At 36.6% G+C, this 21,181-nt stretch overlaps 1 protein-coding gene across 4 annotated transcripts in view; it reads left to right on the top strand.

The window, feature by feature from the left end:
- Nucleotides 1-21,181, top strand: part of nbeab (neurobeachin b) — a 344,194-nt gene that overhangs the window by 132,492 nt on the left and 190,521 nt on the right. For all 4 annotated transcript variants that reach the window (XM_026934784.3, XM_034310661.2, XM_053239985.1 and 1 more), the window contains exons 23-29: nt 6,099-6,316; nt 6,974-7,127; nt 9,790-9,970; nt 10,470-10,585; nt 11,874-11,981; nt 13,167-13,335; nt 15,688-16,117. In XM_026934784.3, coding sequence (XP_026790585.2) covers nt 6,099-6,316; nt 6,974-7,127; nt 9,790-9,970; nt 10,470-10,585; nt 11,874-11,981; nt 13,167-13,335; nt 15,688-16,117 — 1,376 coding nt within the window. The remainder of the gene's footprint in view (nt 1-6,098; nt 6,317-6,973; nt 7,128-9,789; nt 9,971-10,469; nt 10,586-11,873; nt 11,982-13,166; nt 13,336-15,687; nt 16,118-21,181) is intronic.

Below are 21,181 nucleotides of genomic sequence, written 5' to 3'. Positions count from 1 at the left end.
CTCTTTCTTGCCAGGCCACTTAAAAATGCTCGATTTCTAATGTTCTGTCTTCAAGGTTAGAAATGTGGTTTAATTTGTACATGTCAGGCTGCATCAAACTGAGACAATGGCTGTCTCAAACTGAATAAACAGAGTTTAATGGAACAAGCATAGACAAAACCACAGGCAAAAGAGCAATTGGAAACAAAGCCAAAAGGTCACAACCAATAGAATCAATATAGAAGATAACAGCATCCAACAAAAGGGCGACTATACAGAAGCAAACAAAGCAAAAATCAAAGCAAAATCGAAAGGCAAATGATAAAAGCATTTGAATTGTAGGCAGAAGGTACAAACTGCACTTAGCAAAGAAATGGTCTGAAAAGAGTAAATATACACTGAAGCTAATAATACTGTTGAGTGTGGTTAGTAAGCCGGGGAATTGGAATGACGGTGACCGGCAGAGGTGAGGGAAGTGGGTGTGGCTGGAAGCTGGGGATCCTGGGAAAGGAATTGGAGTTCATAGGCAGTAGAAATCTTTCATTTAGAAGTATTATTTGCTCACCTGTCTGCTAACATTATGTCTGCCTGCTAGTGAAAGTTGGCTAATGAATGAAACTTACAGGCTGTGCTTTAAGTGAGAACCGAAGACACATTACTTCATTTGTTGGATAAACACTATACAAAAATAGTTTTCAGTGTGCAGTCAGTTACTTTATAATGAGTAACAAAAAGTATCATGATGTTATGATATCATGACACTGATGATAATATGTAATCATGTTGCCCAGCCCTACAAGGCATTACTAGCACATAGCTGAAATCTATTATAATTATATATATATATATATATATATATATATATATATATATATATACCCAGTATATAAAGCTACCTCAAATCACCAGATTTTTAAAAACAGCTGTAAAAATGTCCTGATTGACTATCTACATTTTGCTTCATTTTTTCTGAAAACAATGTCACTACTCCTAATAAATAGTGTACAAAATTTCAGGCTTGTGTCTGCATTAGTTTCTGAGATTTTAAAAATGGGGCGTGACCCTAATTTTACTGTAAAAATGAGTGCTACATAAAAAGTTACAAAGTTCCATAAGTCAATGCTTTTGAACTATTCCTGTGAGATACATCGTCAGAGGGATCACAGGGATCACTGTGTAGTATAAGATGTCTTCTAATACTTTGAAAATAGAAGATCAACAGTTGCATATTTGCTAATTTATGGCTCAAAAAATTCTTTCATGCTTTGGAGCAACCCTCTATATCTCTATATCCACACTAAACCACATCAGATCTTTCGTTATCCTTTACACAAATTATCCATCGGATCTTTCATTAAGGATTTTCCTACCCTTTAATTACATTACTGTTCTTTTTTTTTTAGCAACTATGTGTATATCTTAAAGAATTCAAACATTCTGATCTATAAGGTGTTAAAAATGATATATATATATGTTCTTCCACTGATCTAAAAAAAATTGTGAATCCCCAAATTCACAATGTGTTTTAAATACTATCATTAACTATTGTTTTTAATACACAGATACAGGTACAGCAGAAGATACAGCTGCTACTGTTTTATAGAACCAGACCAAGACAAAATGGTTTAGTGGTTCCTTTGTCATTGCTGCATGCACCTGATTTACATGCCTACATCTTTGGCACCATGCTCCACTGGAGAAATTCTCCAATTCCCTGTATGGAAAACTGTCACAAATTGCATTACGTAAAAAAAAAAAAAAAAGAAATCTCAAAAGGTAACCTTATTCATAATGCTGTAATGAATGTGTGTAGGCTCATTAACTTAAGTCATCTGAAATTGCTCAAATTTACAGTTCTGATAGTCTTACAAACTCACTATATAACGATAATTAATGAAAAGGCTACACACATTCATTACATGTCCAACTAATCATGAACAAGCATACCATCTGAGATTTTTTTTTGTTTGTTTACATAATGCAATTCGTGACAGTCTTTAGTACAGATGAGTATCTGCGATGTTCAGTCAGGAGGCCTTCACATGGATTGACCCACACGTAAAGTGCAAGGCGTTGTGGAAATGCATGATTTTTATATAGTGTTTTAGGTTATAATGTACAGTATAATGTCTCATATGGATTTTTGATGTATTCTAAAAGAGGCTCCTAGTGGTTGCCTTTAAGGGAATAGAAGCTTTCTAGTTTATTGTTTGTGTTTGAGTGTTGCCATTTTATTTGAGTGGTTTGGAGAGGTCTGGGTGCAGTAGATTAAATTAGTTTAGAAAGCAATGTGAGTGTTTCTCCACACTGCTACACAACAGGCCTCCATGTAGCTCCAAGTGAAATGTACAGAAACAGCACTATCCTATCCATACCTCCATATGCTTCCCTTTTGTTCCTCAGTTATATACAGTATTCATTTATAGCTAACACTTTAAGTTTTTTTTATTGATATTGATGTTCATAAAGCTATACGACGCCTGCACATGCTATATGCTATATGACACCCTTCATGGTATCTGCTATGAAATGGCATTTAGTCTTATTCCAACAGGCATTTGCTGTCATGAGCCCTGTTTTTGTCAATTTTGATGTTAAGTTGAATTAACACCCTAGTCAAGTGAAAAATGTACTTTTTAAATACTTTTAACTTAAAACATCATGACAAATGATTTTGTACCTCAGTAGACTTCTGGTATGTCAGAGATACATAATGATGATGATGTAAATGCCAGTCCATTTATATAGTCTCATATTTCTTATATGCTTATAAGATTTATATGAATACCTTATTAATTTTTTTTCTGTAAACCTAAACTGTCATAATGTTGTAAAAATATATGTTCCCAGACCTTAGGAGGAGCTTAAATTTTGATATTGGCACATCATGTCACTTAAACGTTAAGTGACCGGACGAAACTGATCAGTTTTCACAAGCATAGAATATAATTTAGCCCAGAAAGTGTCATAACACAGCCTTATGTCAACAAAAATATGACAATTGTTAGAGGCAGTCTTTATGAATATTGCCGGAATAAGCATTTATTTATGTTAATGTTGGATTGTATCAGTTGTCATGAAAATCTTATATAGGTGTCGTGTAGCTTCATAAATATTGCCCTTAAGTAAAATGTTACTAAATAGTAACACTTTATTTGAAGGGTAGCTGGATAGAACCTTTAAACACATTCATAACTATGTATAAATCTTTAATAAAGCCATGCTGAAGAATTTCTGAAAGGCTTGTGTCAAAACTTAGATGAAGAGAAAACAGAGAACAAGCCTTAATAATCATTATGGATTGAAAGATCAAGATTTTTACTGTATGATTTTTAATTAACTGTGTTATATATAATTGCACATTTGAGTGTAAGAGCATTAAAATAATTCATTTAGCTGTCATATGGACTTCATAAAGAAGTGAAGTTGTATTGACCTGGTGCTTCATAATAGCTTTAAATGCAAACGAACCACCAAAACGTCACTGGATCAGCATTTAATTCAATGTTCCTAAAAGAAAATATATACAGTATATACACCTTGATAGAAGATGTCTCAATATTTCACAGTTGCTGCTAGTAAAGACTAATTTAACCGAGGGTTCTTGCTTTCACATAAAGACAAAGCAATATACTTTATACAAACTTTTATCCCGTCTCATGACACATACACCTTATATAAATCCTTTAGTATTGCTTTGTAAAAGATTCATGCAATGCTTAATAACGTGTTACGAAGGCCCTATGTAGTGTGTAAGCTGCAAATAAAGTGTTACATACCAATTTATCTTTTAGATAGGATCAGTTGACATTGCTTGAAAGGAGAGGATCGCTCATTGCAGCACAGCTTTAGAAAATTGGGATTTTCAATGCACTCGTGTTGAAAACCATAAAAACCGGCTATAATATTGTAAAACTTCTGATTACTATAATCAGCATGATTGCAGCAATTCACTTTGATCAAAATGGTTGCAGTAATTCACTGTTATTTCCAAAGCAGTCTGATTTTACATTTCTGTAGGAGGCAAAAGGGAAAAATAAATAATAACAATGTCTGTTGTATTGCTCTACAACTGTACTACTACTTCATACTGTGAAACATTTAATACTATATAAAATATTCAATCTAATAGACTCAATAGGAAATGTATTGTAAACTCAAATAGAACTACCCTTAAATAAACCACACTCACCAGCAGTGCATTAGGGAATATATATATATATATATATATATATATATATATATATATATATATATATATATATATATATATATATATATATGTTAGGCACATGCAAAGAAATGCTGTACAGCAAAGATGCCTCCAAAAATAATTAAATTAATATAAAGAGCAGTAAACAGTAATAAATGGAACAAAGTCAATATTTTGTATGACGACCCTTTACTTAAAAAAACAAAAAAGTAGTCTCAGGTACAAATCGTGCAGTTTTATAAGGAAAAACTGCATCTTGCAGAAGCAGCCACAGTTCTTCTGAAGACTCTCACACTTGCTTCTTATTTTTGCAGCAAAACCCAACAGCCTTCATTATGTCTTTTTGTCTGAAAAGTGTCTCTTACATAATATGCTGCTTTCTTTACTGACATACAAACATTTTTTTTTCTGTAACATTTAATTTTGTGCTGGAAAACTAATATTTGGAAATCTAAAATGTTTTTGTACTAACCTGAAGTCATAAAATAAAAATCTAAAACAAAGTTTGTACAAAAAAAATAGGATGCCTAAGACTTTTGCTCAGTAATATATATATACACTATATTACCAAAAGTATTCGGTCACCTGCCTTGACTCACATATGAACTTAAGTGCCATCCCATTCCTAACCCATAGGGTTCAATATGATGTCGGTCCACCTTTTGCAGCTATTACAGCTTCAACTCTTCTGGGAAGGCTGTCCACAAGGTTGAGGAGTGTGTTTATAGGAATTTTTGACCATTCTTCCAAAAGCGCATTGGTAAGGTCACACACTGATGTTGGTCGAGAAGGCCTGGCTCTCAGTCTCCGCTCTAATTCATCCCAAAGGTGTTCTATCGGGTTCAGGTCAGGACCAGTCAAGTTCATCCACACCAGACTCTGTCATCCATGTCTTTATGGACCTTGCTTTGTGCACTGGTGCACAGTCATGTTGGAAGAGGAAGGGGCCCGCTCCAAACTGTTCCCACAAGGTTGGGAGCATGGAATTGTCCAAAATGTTTTGGTATCCTGAAGCATTCAAAGTTCCTTTCACTGGAACTAAGGGGCCAAGCCCAACTCCTGAAAAACAACCCCACACCATAATTCCTCCTCCACCAAATTTCACACTCGGCACAATGCAGTCCGAAATGTACCGTTCTCCTGGCAACCTCCAAACCCAGACTCGTCCATCAGATTGCCAGATGGAAAAGCGTGATTCATCCCTCCAGAGAACGCGTCTCCACTGCTCTAGAGTCCAGTGGCAGCGTGCTTTACACCACTGCATCCGACGCTTTGCATTGCACTTGGTGATGTGTGGCTTGGATGCAGCTGCTCGGCCATGGAAACCCATTCCATGAAGCTCTCTGCGTACTGTACTTGGGCTAATCTGAAGGTCACATGAAGTTTGGAGCTCTGTAGCAATTGACTGTGAAGAAAGTCGACGACCTCTTTGCACTATGCGCTTCAGCATCCGCTGAGCCCTCTCCGTCAGTTTCCGTGGCCTACCACTTCGTGGCTGAGTTGCTGTTGTTCCCAAACTCTTCCATTTTGTTATGATAAAGCTGACAGTTGACTGTGGAATATTTAGGAGCGAGGAAATTTCACGACTGGATTTGTTGCACAGGTGGCATCCCATGACAGTTCCACGCTGGAATTCACTGAGCTCCTGAGAGCGGCCCATTCTTTCACAAATGTTTGTAAAAACAGTCTGCATGCCTAAGTGCTTGATTTTATACATCTGTGGCCAGGCCAAGTGATTAGGACACCTGATTCTGATCATTTGGATGGGTGACCGAATACTTTTGGTAATATAGTGCATATATATATATATATATATATATATATATATATATATATATATATATATATAAAGCTCTTAAAAAGGCTTGTCTATGTACATGATTGAGAAATCCCTGTGTGTTTGTAGGATGTCCATGGCAGAGCAGGTGGACTGATGGACAGAGACGTGAGGGTGGACCTGGGCTTCAGGGCCATGCCCATGAGTGAGGAGCAACGGCGTCAGTTCAGCCCGGGTCCTCGCACCACCATGTTCCGCATCCCAGAGTTCAAATGGTCGCCGATGCACCAGCGCTTACTCACCGATCTGCTCTTCGCTCTCGAGGCAGACCTGCACGTGTGGAGGAGGTCAGCCTCCATTCCTGCACACTCTTACACAATTTAATATACAACATTATTATAAGGGAATAGCATAACTAATTTGATTGGAGTTTGAAGTTTGGAAAACTCAAAACTAACTTTTTATTGTATTTATTTTATTGCATTAAATTCCAATTGAATTGGTTGGATGTAGATGTTATAATTTCCTTTTACTTGGGGTGCTCATTTAAGCATTGTATTTATACTTCTATTAATTTAGAAGTCTGTCTGAAATGGTTCCAAGTAGTTAATTAGTCGATGAACCCTTCAAGAACCCTTCAAGAGTCTTCTTTGTTTCTAAGAGTGTACCAATTACTGAGACAGTTCAGCTAAATTTAAAATGGCTGACAGGTTCTAGGTAATAACAAAAAGATAAATACCAATTATTTGCAGTTTGTACTACATACATACCCAGTTAATACATCCTTTCTTAGAAAAAGGTTCTTCATGGGTTCTTTAATGGTTCATTGGATAATAAAGGGTCATTTTCTTCTGAAAATCTTCCTGATACAACAAAACACTTTGTTGTAAAGTTTTACATAGAAACGTTAAGGGTTCTTCCAGAGGGACCTCTAGATTTTTTAATATCTCTCCCTTTCTCTCTTTCTCTCTCTCTCTCTCTCTCTCTCTCTCTCTCTCATCCAGCCACTCAACCAAGTCAGTAATGGACTTTGTGAACAGCAATGAGAACATCATATTTGTGCACAACACTATTCACCTCATCTCACAGATGGTGGACAACATCATCATCGCCTGTGGTGGGATCCTCCCTCTGCTCTCAGCCGCCACTTCGCCATCTGTAAGTGCCTCTGGCGCCATCTCGTGCTATTCAGACAACATTACAGCTCTTGCGTTCCCTTGGCTTTTATAATAAAGGTTATAGGGTTATGCTGTCCCTACTCTGTTTATAATAAGGAGTTAATAGGTGGTAATTAAGTTATTATTACTCGTAATTAATGTTATTAATGTGTCATTCTGGTAATTGTGTGTTTGTTTTGATTCCTTTTGCACTTCTTGGGCATGCAGAATACTAAGGTTAGTACCACTTTTAAGCTTTTAATGTTCTGTTTCCAGCAACACCCGAACATTTTGCAGCTAGAGACCCCTTCAGTTGTTAAAATCAATTAATAAATAAATATTCATTTGATTTTCTTCCTGAATTTTCATCAATTCTACAGATATATTAATAAAAATATTATTCATTGTTCTGCTTGTTTTTGGATTAAACCAACTCGAGTGACCAAACAAGCAAATAAGTATAAAATATTAATAAATATAATAACTTTGATAATATTGGTATTGGGTTGTGATTCCATCACTGTAACCTTTTTTTTTTTTTTAAATAATTTGCAAACCTAGCTATGCACAATGTCCCTAGACCCTACTTTGAGCTCCATGGATGGAGTGAAGGTTTATATTTTTTGTCTAAATTTGTCTTGGATAAAAAAATATATATATATTTATATTTATTTGAACCATTGAAAACATTTTACACTCTACTTTACACTAAACTGTACCCTTTTCTAGAAAGGTTCATGTAGAGTACCTTTATATCTGTACTGTAAAATTAATAATAATAATAATAATAATAATAATAATAATAAAAAGTTAGATCCATTTATGAGCCTTATATTGTTTTTTCAGGCAAAAGGTAAAGTACATAATAAAGGTACAAAAGATTAGGGTACCACCCAAGCGACAACAAAAGGTACAGTTTAGTACAATTTTTTTTTTCTGAGAGTGTAAATTCATTTTCTCTCTCAAACAGTGGAGAGAAATGTTTAATATTCCTGTAGTGCAGTCACTTACAAATTTATTACACAGATGATAGAGAGGTCAAGTGTCCTGGGCACAATCACTAGCCAGTCAGAGTGTGTTCAGAGTGTGTGTTCAGAGTGTGTGTTCAGAGTGTGTTTCCAGACCCTCCCGAGTGTTCATTCTGAAGTGTTTTTCCATTACAGAGGCTCTCAGAAGAAAAGAGTGCCACAAGCTAACCACAATGAGAGCTCCATTTTGCAATCATGGCTTAGTGGTATAACGCCGGTGTATCACTAATCCTGTTCCAGTTCTAACCCAGCTGCTATTTTCATGGCCAGAAATGAAATAGTCGTGCGAGAGGCGGTGTGACAATCAAAAGCTGCCACACTTCAGTCACAAATTGTGAACAAAAACACTCTAAATGCAGATGTGAAGCTAAAATGGTGTTTTCCTGAAGCAAATGTAAATCAGAAGAAAGAACTCAGACACTTGACTTGTCCATTACACATGAGCCATCAAATATAATTGCGGAATTGAGATAATTATTTCTTATATTATAGTCAAAGTGGTGCGAAATTTGACTACACAAATGCTGTGCTAGCCTACAGAATATGTTTTTTTTTGCAAGTTATATAAACCAGCTAGTTATTTCTATGGCTATAACATCACCTTGAATTATAATTGTACATTATTAAGAAAATGTCACGTGTTTTTTAAAGGATAATGATAGAGGAGATGAATTGACTGGATACCACACGTGCTGATAATGTGTTCATTTAAGACCCATCTCTTTTTTTTTTAACAAATACATCATTCTTCCCCAAGTTACTATCTATAGCACACAGTACCACGGCAATCTTATTGCTTTTATACTGTGAGCATAAAGACAGAGCCCGAGTCTTGGTGCTGCATTTTAACTCAGTGAATTCCATGATACACACAACTGTCTTGGGTATTATTTGATTATTTGTTCATGTCTTGTTATCAGAATTTTTTCTGATCCTGTCTAGGATGTTCAGAAACTTGCAAGCTTTGCTTTTTCACATTTTAGAGTTACAGTTTGTTATTTCAGCACAATTACAGCCCTATTAAAATAAGTATTTGTTATGTATGCAGTGTAATTATGGGTAATTAGATAAAGACATGAAATATTATACAAAATTCGCATCAGTCCTCTGGAGGACATGTTCTTCTCTGCCTCGATCTCGCTGAAGTATAGCGAGCTGCCGAACACCAGCAAGGTAGAGTTTATTACTAGTTTTTCTTTTTTTTTTCTGAGAGTGTAAATTCATTTGCTCTCTCAAACAGTGGAGAGAAATGTTTAATATTCCTGTAGTGCAGTCACTTACAAATTATTACGCAGTTGATAGAGAGGTCAAGTGTCCTGGGCACAATCACTAGCCAGGCAGAGTGTGTTCAGAGTGTGTGTTCAGAGTGTGTGTTAAGAGTGTGTTTCCAGACCCTCCTGAGTGTTCATTCTGAAGTGTTTTTCCATTACAGAGGCTCTCAGAAGAAAAGAGTGCCACAAGCTAACCACAATGAGAGCTCCATTTTGCAATCATGGCTTAGTGGTATATTATACAAAATGCCTAATAAAGTGACAACTCCTTTTAGGTTTTGTTTATGTATGGGATTCTAAACTCTGAATTTTACACTGCTTTTTACTGTTTGCATGTGTGTTTGGATGTGTGTGTGTCTACCAGGCGGAGTTGGAGGGGCTCGAGGCGACACAGGGGATGTCCTCGGACACAGCCGTGACCTTCCTGACACGCCTCATGTCCATGGTGGACGTGTTGGTGTTCGGCAGCTCGCTCAACTTCAGCGAGATCGAGGCAGAGAAGAACATGTCCTCCGGAGGACTGATGCGCCAATGTCTCCGACTTGGTCAGTCAGTGTGTGTGTGTGTGTGTGTGTGTGTGAGAGAGAGAGAGAGAGATCATAGTGGATATATACATTATATACAAACCCAGTCATGAACAGTGCGGCTGCATTACTGTAGACAGCTCTGTTTTTTTTTTTTTTTTTTTTTGACACTTTAAAGAAAATAAGCAACATTTCTATCTGTTTTGTTTCTAGAATGATGTTGAGAGGAGTTATATAATGTTTTATTCACGCTTCAGTCTCTGCCTGCTATTTTTCTATTCTTATTCTGTTCATTGTCAGACTGCATTCATCATACACACTCTCTCACTCTTTGTCTTTTTTCCTCTGTCTCTCTATCAGTGTGTCTTTAGTGTCTTGACTGCTTTTTTTTCCTAAAGCTTTCACAAGTTTATATGCAGTGCAATATCGAAGACTACGATACTGAAATAACAATCATGTACACCAGGATGCATAATATCTCATTTCTCTCTCTCTCTCTCTCTCTCTCTCTCTCTCTCAGTGTGTTGTGTGGCTGTGAGGAGTTGTTTAGAGTGCAGACAGCGTCACAGGGACAGGGGAATGAAGTCCTGTGTGTCCAGCGTGAAAACTCAGGAGAGCATGCAGAGCTCCAGCAAGGTGTCCTCTCTCTCTCTCTCTCTCTCTCTCTCTCTATCTATCTATCTGTCTCTCTTCTTAGTGAATATCAGGTCTTCTCTGTGACACTGGAGTATTAAAAACAGACTTCAGCTCTATTCATTTACCAAACAACCATAGCATCGATTCTATTCTAATCTAATCTAATTCTATACTATTCCTATATTACTTACTATTATATTACTTCTTATAATAGTATTACTATTATGTCATAAAAGTTACTATTCTTTCTCATCATATTCCTTATTCCTGTATTCTATTCTATTCTATTCTATTCTATAGCATTACTATAGTATTACTATAGAAGTTACTATTCTATCTCTTTCTTCTTATTCCATTGTTTTCTATAGTATTCTCTTCTATTTGTATAGTAATTTCTATTCTATTTTATTTTATTCTATTCTATTACTTATTGCTAATTTATTCTATTACATTCATTTCTATTCTAATCTATTCTTGTCTGTTCAGCTTTTTTCACATTTTATTCTTTCATTCTTTACTCTATTATACACTATATGGCTAAAATGATGTGCACTCCTGACCATCACACCCATATGTGGTTCTTCCCCAAACTGTTACCACAAAGTTGGAAGCACACAATTGTATAGAATGTCTTAGTATGCTGTAGCTTTATAATTTCCCTTCACTGGAACTAAGAGGCTGAAACCTGTTCCAGCATGACAATGCCCCTGTGCACAAAGCGAGCTCCATGAAGACATGGTGTGTGAAGGTTGGAGTGGAAGAACTCGAGTGTCGTGCACAGAGCCCTGACCTCAACCCCACTGAACACCTTCGAACATCAGTACCTGACCTCACTAATGCTCTTGTAGCTGAATGAGCAACAATCCCCACAATCACGCTCCAAATCTACTGGAAAGCCTTCCCAGAAGAGTGGAGCACATATGAATGTCATGGTCAGGTGTCCATAAACTAAATTTCTTTCTTTCTTTCTTTTTTCTTTCTAAGGATTTAACAACAATTTCTTTCCAGGAAAACAGTCACAAGTCACACATGTGAAATTAACAATAATAAACCCTTCACCTGTAATTAATACACTGCGATGAGATATTGAAATTGATGCACATTGATTATTACTGTTCTTAAAATACAGTATTTCTGCCCACATTTTTTCCTGAAACAGCTGTCTGACACAGTTGGCCCCTTGCTATTTATACCCTCAGTGTGAATGTGTTAATGAAAGTTCACTGCACTGAGATGAAGTGTGTTGACTCTCTTACTCACATACTCACATATTATTGTTCTGCTATAGACTTCCATAGAGAATTTCCCCAGCAACATTTCTCCCATTAAGGACCCAGATCGTCTCCTGCAGGATGTGGACATCAACCGTCTGCGTGCCGTTGTCTTCCGAGACGTTGTAAGTGATAATGGAGCAGAAACAAAAACACTCACTTTATTATGCATTCTCTTACAAAGTGTGTGTTCGGATTAAACTACATGTATCTCTGTGGCTTGATCTTATGTAAGCAAGTGACACTTTCTAAGCTTACCGTAAAACATTTACAGTTTATCCCAAAAAAAAAAAAAAAAAAAACAGTTAAAAATGAAATTTGGCTATAGGCTACAACAAGACAACAGTCCAAAACATAATGCAAATCAATCAGAAAAGAAATTACTTTTTTTTCCCCATGACTGTCTCAGTCTCCAGACCTGATTTAAAGGCAGACACACATCTGTCAGATTTAGAACAAAGGTGTCAATAAAACTGAGAGACTCCAAAAACTGTTTATATGAAATATATGAAAGTTAGAGGAAGTAAACATGCAAGTAAACATCAAACTGATAGCTTTTTATTATTAATACAATAATCCCTTAAACTCTTGGCTTACTATTCTGTGGATGAGCATAAAGGACTACCAAGGACTACTTAAAGGACTAGTAACAACTAGGGTACTAAACTGTACCATTCCTTGTCACTGGAGTGGTACCCTCAGCATCCCCCTTACTTAGAAAAGTGCATATAGAGTATTTTAAAAATCTTTGATCTCAAAGGTAATTATGGTCCAATTATATACCTTAAAGGGTCTATGTGAAAAATACATATTAAAGGTATAAAAGGTAATAATACTTCCCCAGGAGTTAGCAAACAGAAAAAAAAAAAAAAGTTTAACACACTATGTTAGTACGTTTGTATAAATGAACTCAATACTCAATCAATAATCAATAAATGGATATTGAATTTAAAAACATTAAAAAAATTTTAAAAGTATATTATTAGAGCACTCTAGGTTGAATTCAATTGAAATATAAAACCATACAATATTACATATCACTCTAATTAGGCACTATAGACACAGCCCATATTTAAGTTTTACAGTTAATGCCTTCACTGTCTGTGAGTCTTTTCTAATTTATGGGCTTAACCCTCCAAGTGATCCTGCGTTCTATAAAACACCCATATAGAGTTAACATATTAAACATATTACACATATTAAACATATTAAACATAACATATTAAATGCAGCGTATTAACGTATTAAATGCAGATTAAGAGTATATCTTCCCTGCAGTCCTGCGTGATGTGTTGTGATGTGTTTTATAGGATGATGGGAAGCAGGCGCAGTTCCTGGCCCTGGCTGTTGTCTACTTCATCTCTGTCCTTATGGTGTCCAAGTATCGAGACATCTTGGAGCCACAGCGTGAGACGACCAGGGCTATCAGCCAATTAGGGAGGAGCATTCGCCAGGAAATCAACTCTCCCACAAGCACAGGTGCTGCTCATTATTATTATTATTATTATTATTATTATTATTATTAGCTTGCATTAAATTTCAGACCAAGCCTTAAGACATTTGACAGGGACATGCGACAAAGGTTTTTCTGTACAGCATCTATGCAGAGAATAGAAAAACTTAAAACTTACATTTTCTCATGCTATCTGGAACAGTGGAAGTTCAGAGAGAGAGAGAGAGAGTTACGGTCCGTGTGCATGAGATTTATTCAAAGGATAATCTAACATCTCAATGAATTCAGACAGGCAATGGTCAGTACACTGGCCAATGGACAATCTAATGGTGATATCAAGGCAGGAGGAGTGGCAAGACTTTGCAAATTCTGAGTAGAATGCAGAAGATTATATATGCATGAACCAGGAAATAACTCAGATATGAATGAGGGAACTACTATTTAGGAAACAGTGACCTCTGCTGGCAGGGAAGGATAGCATTCTCATTTACTGTGACGATGCCTCACTGTCCTTAGCTAGTTAATCTCATCTTTCTTACTTCTTAGCTTAATGCTTTTTCTGTTTTAAAGCTGTTGCACTAGTGTGTTTAATACTGGTTTTCTCATGTGGTTTTGGAGAACCGGTCTCTCTCTGACTCTCTCTGCTGTTCATCATCTCAAGCCAAGCTCAATCATTGACCAGACGCCTCCGTTTCTCCTTTCTCGAAATTCACATGTCTTGTTAATTATGCTGCATGGAATTGAACTTGGGAGTGCATGGAGGAACTTGGCTGAGCGTGTCAGTCACACTTCACCTAAAAAAGGGCTGATGGAATTTGACTTGCAGGCTTATCAAAGGGTTTTTTTTTCAGTTTTGAGATGTTGAAAGGGACGAGTGGGGATGAAATAAGCTTCAAAGAATGTCATGAAGATGAGGGGTGGAGGAAAGAAGGAATGAGCCAGAGGGAGCAAAAGAGAGAGTGTGACATAGCATTATAGGGAGAGAAAAATGGACAAAGCCAGCATATGAGGACACAGGAGATGGCATTGCTATTTCCAGCACTAACTGTCAGTGGCCATTAGGCAGGCAATCCAGCAGAGGAGAATGGGATCATACAGGCTGCTGCATCGCCTCATAAATTTAAGGCCAAAAAAAAAAAAAAATCAAGACAGCAGAATCTTTTCAGACGCTATGCAGCAGATGACTATCTGAGCTCAAGATGGCATCTAGATATTATCTTTAGCTTCATATGGTTCTACTGGCCTCATTAGCAGCAGACCATGAATATTCATCAGGATGGCAGAGTGTTTGGAAAACAGCTGGGTGTGAGTGTGTGAAGTCTGATTACATCTGCACAAGCCTTGCTGTTTACACTCAAGGAATTCATTTTAACCTTAAACAGAGAGAAAGAAAATATAGTACTGCAAATCAAGCTTTTTCATTTACAGAAATATTCATTATTGTTATATATTATAGAAGCATCATCATATTGTTATAGAAGCATCATCTTCCTGGACCTTTTTTCACTTTTTCAGATATCTGAATTAAAAAAAAAAACACACCATGGCCCTGTTTTTTTTTTTTTTTTTTTTTTTTTTTTTGCTGAATGGCATTTTTACCTCTTTATATATTTTTATATCTCTATCACCTGACTTTTCAACAATCATATGTCTCTTTTGTGTTTTATTTCCTCATGGTGATTGGTGATGAATAAATTTTACATTTATACAATATTTGGTCAGCAATACTGTACTATTCTGGAGATGATTTAAGATAATGAAAATAAAAACAACAAAAAAATTGGTAAAGCTTTACATTAAATTTCCATTAACTAATATTATTAAACTGCATTACATAACATTAACAAACCATAAACTTTAGCATTATTATGGTAAGACAGTAAGTTAACACATATAATAATTTGTTTATTTAAATATTAATAAAATTCACCTGCTGTTTATTTAATCCATGACTGAAAATAAGTCTACATAAATGATCAGAAATTGAATTACAGCGTGTTCACAGTGGAAATGTTGATAACTCACTGAACTCTGATCTCCAGGTGTAAGTTTTGGATTTAATTGTCAGTTCTGCATCTTGCCAGTTAACAACCGCTAGCATGTTTTTTGTTATAGAAAAGTTTTAACAACTTTTGCCCATTCTTTTGAAGGGTGCCAATAATTCTGGAGTCGATTATATAAGTCAGATACTCCAATGAAGTGTCCTAATGAACTTGGTGGAGGAAATTCACTCGTCTACTGATTTCTGATATCAGGACACTTTGTTAAGTGTTGGATATTGTGTGCATGCAAAGGTGCACATACTTTTGTGACACATTATGAAACTATCAGATTATTTTACAATTGTCTTGATGCCTGTGCTTTTTTTTTTTCAACAGAAAACCCGCTGACGTTCCCAGACAGCAGTAAAGATCCCACCTTGGTCCCTGAGCCACATGCTGAAGTGTCTCTGCCGCATTTGGACTCTGGTCTCGGGGACGAGTCTGCATCCTGTGTGTTTAACGGAGCCGAGCTGGAACCCGGCTCCAGAGGACCGGACGGCCTGCGTGGGATCCTCTGCACCCTGTCACCAGAGGCTAAAGCCCAGGAGAACCTGGCTGAAGCGGATCTCCTGAAGCCTGCTGCCTCCATCTCCAGCATCAGCCAATCCAACAAGGGCATCAACGTCAAGGAGATCCTCAAGAGTCTGGTAGCAGCTCCTCTGGATGCCAGTGAGAGCGGCCCAGAACCAATGGCGTATCCTGAAAACCAGGTGTTAAAGAGGGAGACGCAGGCCATGATGCCCATGCAGTTCCACTCATTTGACAGGTACAGAACTTGGGTTCAATTGCGTTGAGATGTGGTGAGTGTGAAGACCATAGCGTATGATTTTCATCATTTTCATCCTCATCAAACCATTCAGTGAGCCCTCGTATCCTGTGGATGGGGGCGGAGTCATCCTGGAAGAGACCACGCCCATCAGGATAGAAATGTTTCATCGTAGGATAAAGGTGATCAGTCAGAAGAACTGCGGTGTTGATTTGCAGTGACTCGAGGATGTCAGAGCATGTCAGAATGTCATGTTCTTTATTTGTCTTTTCATGTTGCTTAGTCTTCATTCTGTTGAATGGCATTATGTGTGTGATTTAACCAGATTTAACTGGTTAACACAGTTACATTCAGATCTCCAGGCAGACAGACAGCACTGTTTCACTCTGAACCTCTCAGACTTGCTTAAGCTGCCATTTAACTCTTTGTTGCTGAGATTCTACAGAATGCTATACTGCTGAGTTCAGATAGATACCATTGTTTGGTGTGTTTAGTAAAAGACCAGTATTAATAAAAGATTTCACACCAGTTCTGCAATTTAATGACTGCACCAAGCTGAAATAATTACGTACCTTCATGAGAGCGCAGAATAATTACCCGCATCGACTTGTTGCATATATTTTTCTTTCTAGTTTTTCTCAAATGTATTTTTCAGTTTTTGAGCCAAGGTTTCATATTTTTAAATGATAATACAATTTGATTAATTATATAATTAATACATTATTTATTATATTCCTGAAAATGAAGTATTGCTCTTTTCTATCAGAGACTGTATATATGCTTATGTCCAGCAGTTTGACCTGAGAGGTGTAATTTGCTAGGATATTTCAAAATGAAATGCAATATTGTGTTGCTTTAAACTCAAAAGAGTACATTGATAATATTGAGTAATAATAATAATAATAATAATGAATAATGATATATATATATAAGAGCAGTAAACAGTGATAAACTGAACCAGTGAATAAACTAAAAAAAATATTTTTTAAAAAGAATGAGTAGTCTTAGGTATAATGTGTGCAGTTTTATAAGGAAATTGACTGGTAAGTTTTACTGATCAGTCTCCAGCAGCCTGCACTATGTTTCTGTCTAAAAAGGTCTGCTACATAACATGTTGCTTTCTTTACTCACATACAAACATTCTGCTGTACTATTTCATTTTTTTGCTGCAAAAGTACCATAAATTTAAAATGTTTCTGTACTGACACAATAATGCAGAAGTCATAAAATAAACATCTGTAACAGCAGAAAAAAATAGGGTGCCTAGACTTTTGCACAGTACTGTATATATTGTTTTACTTTTAGTGAAAAACTGATCTGAATAAAACAGGGCTTCCTGAAAGCAATGCAACTCACAGAAAGATCGTTATTAAATGTTAGAGTGAGTCTCTCGAGCTTAAAACTGGACTCAAAAGGGTTAAAAAAATTGCTGAACTAAAGTGCACCGCTTGGAATAAACTCAGATGAACTTTGTGGTCAGGCGCTGTAGCCATGCTGAGCATCAACAATATTCCTCTCAACTAGACGACAGCTAATATTTAAGCATTAGCATTACTGTCAAAGGCTTTAACCTGTATTTTTATCTGATTCATTTCTTCCTCGTATCGTTAATGTTACATAAGGCCGACTGATATGAATGATTTTAGTGCTGTCTCTGTAATGTATGAGGATCTCTCTCTTTCTCTCTCTGTCTCTCTCTCTCTCTCTCTGTGATTGCGTGATAACTTTCTGACATAACAACAGAGTGCAATGCATATTAGTCAGCCCGTGATAAATACCTGGATTATTCCTTTCCAGCGGCGAACACCATAATGATTTTTCATTTGTAAGCAAGCCGTAAGTCACGTCAGTCCTGTGCGCTGCCTATCACTAAGAATTTCTGTGTTTGAAAAGGTCTTTGGATTGTAGCTGAACGTTTTGGGTGCGTGTTTACATTCCGGGCTCAGATAACATCTCCGAGTTATCCGTCTCCATTTCACGAGGGGAAACATTCATCCTCAGCTAATCCCAGAGTAGTGGTTAGGGCCTGCTGCTAAACTCATACACACACTAACTGCTGGCCTTCTGCCATAAACCAAGATAACGTTAGTTCTCTAATCTTTTACATCATAGTAAATATTAATGAAACATTTTGTTTGACAAGAAATGCCACTGATAATGTGAGCGTTTTTATGTTTTTGATCAGATGTTCATATCTTAAGCGGTTAAATGATAACACTCCTTAAAGCTGCTTTTACACATGTAAGGAGTAAAACACTTGGAGTGTGGCGTTATGGGAAATTAATCAACGATCAATGACAGGGTGCTGTAATGCGACTCAATGTGAAGCGTCTTATGCTAAAGCGATGTGCCAGTGATTACTGATTTAGATTGGAAACGTACATTTTGAAAAGATGTACACGAGTACAAAACATGAGTCAGTAATTTAAATGATAATAAAAGAAAAAAGCCTGACAATTTGCTTAATTTACATTATTTATTATATTCCTGAAAATGAAGTATTGCTCTGTTGTATCAGAGAGCTAATGTTTGACCTGAGAGAAGTAATTTGTTAAGATATTTAAAAATAAAATGCAATATTGTGTTGCTTTAAAATCAGAAGAGTACATTGATAATATTGAGTAATAATAATAATAATAATAATAATAATAATAATAATAATAATAATGATAATAATAATAATAATAATAATAATAATAATACAACTTTTATTTATTTATTTGTTTGTTTGTTTGCTTTTGGAAAGGGGACTCAAAAGGGTTAAATCTTGCATATTGTTTGATGCCAATCACTTTCTTTTTTTTTCTTTTCTAAATGCAGTTGATTATACTGTGAATAATAAACAGTAGTATTGGAATGCACAGTGTATTAAGTAAGAAAGAAAACGCTTGGCAATGTGCTGTTTTAGAAAAAAATAATCAACGATGTCCCAAAACATGTCCCAAAATGCTTTAATCTTCGTGTCATACTTTTTATCCATTTAGGGTTACATTTAATGTTGCAGAAACGAATTACTTCCTGTAATCAAATGTCATAACAGCTAAAAACAGTCGTTCCCTCACAACTCTCATTGTTTCCTGTGGTGGAAAATGTAAAGTTACAGCTTTACCTCTGACTGTTACAGAGCACTGACACTGGAGACTCCTTCCATAAATGCTTAATAGATGTCTCCTGACAGAAATCATTAACATATCATTTGATTATTAGTCTTAGATTATGTAGATTGTCTACCATACAAACCCCTGTGTAAGATGTTACTATACAAATAATGACATATTAGAAGTGCATTAATACAAACCTGTGATTTGAATGACAGCAAGAACTAATGTTTAAGAACACAAGAACACTTTCTGACCAATCACATCGGAGAATTTAACAGTTCTGTGCTGTAACGTCTAATATAAGATAATACTGGCTGCTATAGAACCACTTAGTGGAAACTGTACTTTTTTCTGTCAGATTTGTATAATAGCATAAAAAATGTTGAGACTGGTGTTAGACGTTAGACATTTTTCCATTCCAAAGTTTCACAAAATTTCAAAAGTATAGCGTCTGAAACAGTACTTTAACCCACAGTGCTATTTGGGGGTTAAAGTGACTCAGAATAGTCCATGGTGTAGTATTATAGCATTGTTCCAGATGACTCAGTACTTGTGTATGGCTTTCACTCTTTTGATCACATGAGCATGTAGGACCCTCTTAAAAATCATTCGCACAACGCTTCACATTTTCGTTTGCCATCTTTTTGGAATTGCGATTAAATTTTGTGGAACACTGAGATGGGAAAGTGCCTCGTGTAACCCCAGTCTGATTATAAACCAGGCTGAAGGTTACAGATGAGGTGTGTCTGATGAATAGCAAAGGTGCCGAGTGTGTATTGTGTGTGTGTGAGGGGGTGTTAGAGAGGGTCTCCAGGGCGTTGATGGCAGATTAAACGGAAGGGTTCCACCGTGTCCCTCGGCTCTCCCCTCCTGTCCCGCTCAGCCCTCAGTCCCTTAATGAAGGCTGACAGGATGAAATGAGTCGCCGCAGCAAAGTGTATTATTTTTGAAATGCTTTCACACGGGCTGTCGTACGCGGCCGCGATGTACTACTCAAGGCCTGCACGCTTTAATGTCATCCGCCGAGGCCCAAATTGCTGTGTCTAATTGTTTGCCACCTGCCACTGAAATGAGCTGCCAGCCGCCGACAGGCCTCTTCGATTGTCTGTCAGAAACACAATAGATCTGGAGTGACAACATCAAAAAAAAAAAAAAAAAAAGGAAAAAAGCCTTCAAATGCGGCAGAGCTGATGGGGGCGGCTCGGTGCTTTTCTGGAACTTTCCTGAAGGTGCATTTTTCAATTAGTCTTCAATACCCTGGAAGCAGGAGCTGCAGCTGGGGCTTCGAGCATGACAAATCCAAATCAAAGCCAAGCTCCAAGCACTTCCCTGATTGGAGATTAAATCAATGCGCAGTGTATTGATGCATTATTCAAATAGACCACAATTATGCTTCGGTACTAATTTCTATCTGATCTAGTTTTAAAAAAGATCCTTAATTTGATTCGTGTCTGGAAAATTGACGTAGCATTCGTAGCAAACCAATGGAAACACATCAACATCGACTCGGAGGTGTATTAATATTCATCCAGAGATTAATCCTTGCTTTATTCAAAGCAACTCAATTAAGAAAATCCTATTAATAAAATATGTGTTGGGTCAAATACATCATTCATGAGCTCTTAGCTAATGGATAATTCATGAAAACATGTACATATTTTATTACACCACTCCAATATTATCAGCGCCGGCTGTCAAGTACCTGCTGGAAGTCGTGGATGTAGAATAAACAGGGAATGCGTTAGGGAAATAAATCACGGCTTTTGTGTTGCTGGGTTGCAAAACACAGATATCCGAATGTAAAATATTGTGGATGATGAGGAATGTTAAGAGGAAGGCCGTCAGACATTTTAGTCGGAGACGGAGGAAAAGAATTTTACATTTGTTTTAGATTTGGAACGCAAAACTACTATAAATAGTGAATTTTTTCACATGTTTTGACAAGACTTACACATGTAGCCCT

The sequence above is a fragment of the Pangasianodon hypophthalmus genome, chromosome 14, assembly GCF_027358585.1.
Source record: "Pangasianodon hypophthalmus isolate fPanHyp1 chromosome 14, fPanHyp1.pri, whole genome shotgun sequence".
In the NCBI taxonomy this organism is placed as follows: Eukaryota; Metazoa; Chordata; class Actinopteri; order Siluriformes; family Pangasiidae; genus Pangasianodon; species Pangasianodon hypophthalmus.
The sequence above is the reverse complement of the archived record's forward strand: the minus strand, read 5'-3'. Positions and strand labels throughout refer to the sequence as shown.